The 7,058-nt window shown below is 35.7% G+C and overlaps 1 protein-coding gene across 1 annotated transcript in view; it reads right to left on the minus strand.

The window, feature by feature from the left end:
- Positions 1-1,836: 1,836 nt before the first annotated feature.
- Positions 1,837-7,058, minus strand: part of EAPP (E2F-associated phosphoprotein) — a 15,233-nt gene continuing 10,011 nt past the window's right edge. The window contains exon 6 of the mRNA XM_010835282.1: positions 1,837-2,419. Within this exon, the coding sequence (XP_010833584.1) occupies positions 2,143-2,419 (277 nt within the window). The 3' untranslated portion in view covers positions 1,837-2,142. The remainder of the gene's footprint in view (positions 2,420-7,058) is intronic.

Raw genomic sequence — 7,058 nt, forward strand, 5'->3', positions numbered from 1 at the left:
CAGTGGTTAAGAAACTGCAACGCTTCCAATGCAGGGGACAAAGGGTTCATGAATGATACACATGAAAACACAAAACAGAAGCATAGATACATCCTGGCAGGAGGCTTCTAGAGAGCAGCACCTGGCTTACATCCAGCTAGAAAACAGCAACCTCAGTCCCACAACCTCACAATGTGCAGTAGCTTGGAAGTGCAGCAGTTAGTGAAATCTTCCCTGGGCAAGTCTTCACATGAGAATACAACCTGGCCAACAACTGGATTACAACCTTTTTGGACCCTCAGTAGAAGATACTGCTAAGCCATGCCCAGACTCCTGACACAATGATAGTAAGATAGAAAAAGATCTTATAAAGCTACAGTAAGACAAATAAAAGGTTAAAATAAGTAGACTAGTAGTAGTATTTTGTAATGTATTATCTGGAAATATGTTGAAACATAAAAGTATATCAGATCAGATCAGTCGCTCAGTCGACTGAAACATTTAAAAGCATATATATTGAAACATTTAAAAGTATACATATTTCTTTCAACTGGATTTTTGTTGCTCAGTCCTGTCCGACTCCTTGCAACCTCTCCTTGCAACCTCACAGACTGCAATATGCCAGGCTTCCCTATCTTTCACTATCTCCCGGAGTTTGCTCAAACTCATGTCCACTGAGTCAATGATGCCATCCAACCATTTGATCCTCTGTCACCCCTTCTCCTCCTGCCCTCAATCTTTCCCAGCATGAGGGTCTTTTCAAATGAGTCAGCTCTTTGCATCAGGTGGCCAAAGTATTGGAGTTTCAGCTTCAACCTCAGTCCTTCCAATGAATATTCACGGTTGATGTACTTTAGGGTCGACTGCTTTGATCTCCGTGCAATCCAAGGGACTCTCAAGAGTCTTCTCCAGCACAATTCAACTGGATAGATATCAGCATATCACAAAAATGATCAACTATGATATTAAGACACTGGAAATTTCCTAGAAGCAAATTCTTTATCATTCTTCTGCCTCCATCCAATTCCTACAAATACCACACTATCACTGTTTCCAGTTCACCTTATGTGTAGCCTTTTAGAAAGTGCAAAAGGCAGGGAGGTGGAAAGGATATGTTTTCCCTCCTGGAGGTATATCGTTCTCTGAGGAAGAAAGCAGAAGTCCCACTCAAGCTCTGTTGAGCCCTGACCTCTGTGGAAAATCACTGCTCTTTTCTAATCTTTTCATTTTATAGATGAGAAAACTGGAGCTCACAGGAACAGACTTGCCAAAGATTAGCATGATAGAGCCTGAATTAAAACCTATTTCCTGATTTTTTTTCATTCTATCACATCTCTATTAAAATAACAAGAGGACCCTGAGCTTCCTAATGTTGTTTTTGGAAAGAGTCCAGTCATATTTTTTTTAAAAAGCTAAAATGTACACATGCCTACACTGCAATTTCCTTCAAGCTGCCACTAATGATTTTTCTATTATTAAGAGCAAAAACAAACATACCCTGGTTGCTTGCAACAGCAATTCTGAAATAAATGGCAGCACAAGAGAGAGCAACAGAATTTTTAAGTCTAAAGCTAGAGGGTTAGTTTGCTCTTCCTTACCACAACTTTCTATTTTACTATGTTAATTCATTAAGTCTAGAATTCTTGTAACTACCATCCTTCTAAGGGAAGACCTATGTTAATTACCCAAGGCACCCCCATACTAACTCTACCTAATTTTAACAGTTACTAAATACTGTTCACTCTATCCTATGGGGGAGAAGAGAAATAAACATACTTCTAAGCAGAAACAATATAGTTTAAGTACACCAAGGGTATATCCAAAACAGAAAATAAAAGTAATACTCTGAAACAAAAGTTACCTGTAACTCTAGAACATTTTAATTCTAGAGAGCTTTAATAAATAAAAGGCCCCAGCTTCCAAATATCTATCCAAAAAAAGGAATGAATAATGAACCCCATCAGAACTGGGGAAATTTTCTTTTTCTTTAAAGGAAGTGGGGGAATGAGAGCAGATAACCATTTTCTTTCAAAAAGATAAAGATAAAACACTGCTTCCTCAAATAACCACTCAGACTGTCACTTGAGATGAGTAGGCAGGAAGTATATAACTGTGTATTTGCCTTGTATATAGTATTGGGCAATTAAATGCCAGCATGGCTATTTAGGAATGGCTTGCTAAAACGTTGAAAAAATGAAAGACTTCATCCTTGTCATAGACTGCCACTTCAGTGGAACATTCGGTGCACATGACTGGGTGATAGATTTCTTCCACATCTGTCTCTGCCTCCTCCGCAGCACCTTCTTGGTTAGACCTCATCTTCTTATGGCCTCGCCTTTTCTTCCTGTTCTCTGGGGGTTTGTATCTCAGAATCTCTTCCTTGTTGACAGAACAATTCATTACAAACATTGCTCTGTATTGGGTTTTATATGATTCATGCCTAAGAGGAAAACGAAACAGAGAATTTGGATGTATGTTCTATTTTAATAGTTACACATTTAGATAAAAATTTAAGACTATCAAAAACTTACTGAAATACCAAACAAGTTAAAACATGAGAACAAAACAAGAAATTCAAAAACTTTTAAGAGTTATTTTAAGAACAGGAAGGGACCTGTTACAAAAATAGATAATAAAGAATGAATATATTCTACTGCTCTAAAGCTAACTTTTACATCAGTAAAAAAAGTTTTTGATTTGCTCTTCCAACACAGAAAGACAAGAAAAGTTGTTGGAAACTTGAGAGGTAATGTTTAAAAAATCTTTGACTGCATCTCTTCCTGTTGTGGCCTGAGACTTTGCCCTCCTCTCATTATAGGTGGTGCCATTCTGGTCACTATTTTAGTAAAAGCTACAGTTTTAAATGCTTAAAGAGCATCTGACTTTATAATGTCCATTCTTGGCTTCACTCCAATAGTCTAAAGAATAAATAATGCTTTCTTTGTTCTCCTCAAATAACTTTTTTAATGTTTTCCTACTTTTCTTGACTTAGTAATTACTGTTACTTTTCTTTTCTCTGCCTTAAACCTCATGCAACAGAAATATCTATTTGGCTAAAAACAGTGAAGTCAAGTTATGCCTCCATTGGTTCTAAACGCTGATCTTTTCCTCTTCCACCAACCACCAGGCTGGTGCTTCTCTAGGTGAGACCATAAAAATTACATTTATACTCCACCATATTGGAATCCTGTATTCATATAGAACACAATTTTTTTTTTTTTTTTTTAGAACACAATTTTTACCAAGACCAATTTCTACTGTTAGATCTTGAAGCAACTTCTTTTGGGTATAGGAATCCTGTAACATAGCAGCATGGTTTAATTTAAAAGAGAAGCAACTTAAGTACAAAGGTACTTTACTTTTTCTTTATTTCCCACTCTAGGTGTCAATTTATATACAAAAAACTTAAGAGTTCAAATGGAGAGTACAAAAATTCATTGTCGCAGATGATCAGAAACCTCAAGTTAGCTAGTAAGAGTAAAACTACATCTGACTACTCAGTGACTAGAACAAATCTACCACCTGCATCATCATTTAGTTTCAGTTAACCTGATTTAGAACACGGACTAAGTTAGACGTTTATAAGGCTACTGGCAAAAAAAGGAGAGGAAAAAGGCAAGAGTATATTTGGATTAATAGAATGACGGGGATAAAAAAATACATGATCTTTTCAATTGATGCATAAAAAGCATTTGAAAAATTCAACACTCTTTCATAATAAAAAACACCCAAAAACTAATATAAGGAACTCCTCAATATAATAAAGGCCATATATGAAAAATTTATAGCTAACATCATACTCAATGATGAAAGACAAAACTTTTCCTCTAAGACAAGGGAACAAGACAAAAAATACCTGATTTTACCACTTCTATCCAACTTGCAAGTTATAATAAGTGCAATTAGGTAAGGAAAAGAAATAAAAGGCATCCAAACTGGAAAGGAAGAAGTAAAATCTTCTCTGTTCACAGATGACATGATATTATATGTTTAAAGCTCTATAAAGATTACACAAAAAACTATCAGAGCTAATAAATTAAGGCAGCAAAGTTGCAGAGTGCAAAATGAAGACATAAAAATCTGCTGTTTCTATACACTAGCAAAGAACAATCCAAAAGGAAAGTAGAATAGAGATTACCAGAGGCTGGGATAGGTACAGATGGAGAATGGTGACTTACTGTCTACTGGGGAAACAGTTCCTAAATGGAGTGATGAACAAGTTCTGGAAATGGAGAGTCATGATGGCTGTACAATTGTACTGTAGTTCATGTCACTTAAATGTACACTGGAAGGTCAGGTGCACACTGCTATATTTAACATGGATAACCAACAAGGACCTATTGTATATAGCACAGGAAACTCTGCTCAACGTTATGTGCAAGGATGGGAAGGGGTTTGGGGGAGAATGGATAAATATATATATATGGCTGAGTCCCTTTGCTATTCATCTGAAACTACCACAACATCGTCAATCGGCTATACCCCAAAACAAAATAAAAAGTTTAAAGTTAAAAAAAAAAAGGTTAAAACAGGCAACAAGATAAGAGTGTCCATTCTCACCACTCCTATTCAATATATTTCTAGAAATCTTAGTCAAAGCAATCAGGTTAAAAAAAAGAAAAGGTAACCAAACAGAAAAGAAAGAAGTAAAAGTATCCCTGTTTCCAGATGACATGATCTTATGTATACAAAACTCTAAAGATTCCAAAAAGAAAGTGTTAGAACTAATGAATTCAGCAAAGATTCAGAATACACAAGCAATCAACAAAAATCTGTTGCATTTTCACTAACAACAAACTGAGAAATTAAGAAAACAATCTCATTCACAATAACATAAAAATAATGAAATACTTAGGAATAAATTTAACCAAGGAGGTGAAGGATCTATACACTGAAAACTATGACAGTGATGAAAGAAACTGAAGAAAACACAAATAAATGTAAAGATATCCCAAGCTCAGAGACTGCTACAATGTCCATGCTACCCAAAGCCATTTTATAGAGTCAATGCAACCTTTATCAAAATTCCAGTGGCATTTTTCATAGAAACATAAAAAATTCTAAAGTCTGTATGGAACCATAAAAGACCTCAAATAGCCAAAACGATCTTGAGAAAGAAGAACAAAGCTAGAGGCATCGCACTTCCTGATTTCTAACTATGCTGCGAAGCTACAGTAATCAAAACAGTATGGGATTGGCATAAAAAAAGACTCATTGATCAACAGAACAGAACCAAGAGCCCAGAAATAAACCCATGCATGTACCATAAACTAATATTTGGGAAGGAGTCAAGAATATTCAATGGGGAAAAGACAATCTCTTCAATAAATGGTATTGGGAAAACTAGATATTCATAGGCAAAAAAATGAAATTGGACCCTTAACTTACACCACTCACAAAAATTAATTTGAAATAAAGACTACAACTTAAAATTTGAAATCGTAAAACTCCTAAAAGAAAACCTAAAAAAAAGCTCCTTAACACTGGTCTTGGCAATGTTTTGGAGCTGACACCTAAGGCACAAGCAACAAAAGCAAAAATAAACAAATGGGAACTCCATCAAACTAAAAAGCTTCTGCGCAGCAAAGAAACAATCAACAAAATAAAAAGGCAAACTATGGAATGGGAAAAAATATTTGCAAATTATATATCTCATAGAGGGTTAATCTCCAAAATATATAAGGAACTCAATATAAAAAAATCCAATTAATAAGTGGGCAAAGAAGTTGAATAGACATTTTTACAAAAAAGACATACAAATGGCTAACGGGTATACAAAAAGGTACTCAATATTATCAGGGAACTACATATCAAAACTACTGTAAGATCATCACCTCAAAACTACAGTAAGATATCACCTCATAGAATAGATATGATCAAAAAGTCAAAAGATAACAAAAGTGAACCCTTGTGTACTACTGGTAGGAATGTAAATTGGTACAGCCACCATGGAAAACAGTACAGAGGAGCCTCAAAAAGTCAAAAAGAGAACCGTCATATGATCTAGCAATACCACTGTTGGGAATGTATACAAAGGAATGAAAATACTCTCTCAAAGAGACATCTGAGCCCTCACCTCAGCCAGGCAATCAAGGTCAACATTAATAGCCATAAATCATGTTGATAGCTTGTTGCCTATGATATAATGTGATGAAAATGGCACTTTACTTCAGTGGTCTTCCTCCCAAAAACCCATTACAGCATTTACAACAGCCAAGATGTGGAAACAACATACATGTCCATCGACTGATGAATAAATAAAGAAAATATGGTATATACACACAATAGAATATTATTCAGCCATTAAAAAGAAAAAAATTCTGCCATTTGTAACAACATGGATGGAGCTTGAAGGAATTATGCTAAGTGAAATAAGTCAAAAAGAGAAAGACAAATAGTGTATGATCTCACTTATATGTGAAATCCGAAAAAAAAAAGAAACCAAACAACTGAACTCATAAAGTTGGTGGGGGAGACAATGTTCATCGCAACACTGTTTATAATAGCCAGGGCATGGAAGCAACCTAGATGTCTATCAGCAGATGAATTAATAAGAAAGCTGTGGTACATATGCACAATGGAGTATTACTCAGCCATTAAAAATAATACATTTGAATCAGTTCTAATGAGGTGGATGAAACTGGAGCCTGTTATACAGACTGAAGTAAGCCAGAAAGAAAAACACCAATACAGTATACTAACACATATATATGGAATTTAGAAAGATGGTAAAGATAACCCTGTATTGCGAGACAGCAAAAGAGACACTGATGTATAGAACAGTCTTTTGGACTCTGTGGGAGAGGGCGAGGGTGGGATGATTTGGGAGAATGGCATTGAAACATGTATAATATCATATGTGAAATGGATTGCCAGTCCAGGTTGGATGCATGATACAGGATGCTCGGGGCTGGTGCACTGGGATGACCCAGAGGGATGGTATGGGGAGGGAGGTGGGAGGGGGGTTCAGGATGGGGAACACGTGTACACCCGTGGCAGATTCATGTTGATGTATGGCAAAACCAATACAATATTGTAAAGTAATTAGCCTCCAATTAAAATAAATAAATTTATATTAA

The sequence above is a fragment of the Bison bison genome, unplaced genomic scaffold (genome assembly GCF_000754665.1).
Source record: "Bison bison bison isolate TAMUID 2011002044 unplaced genomic scaffold, Bison_UMD1.0 scf7180017864041, whole genome shotgun sequence".
Taxonomy (NCBI): domain Eukaryota; kingdom Metazoa; phylum Chordata; class Mammalia; order Artiodactyla; family Bovidae; genus Bison; species Bison bison.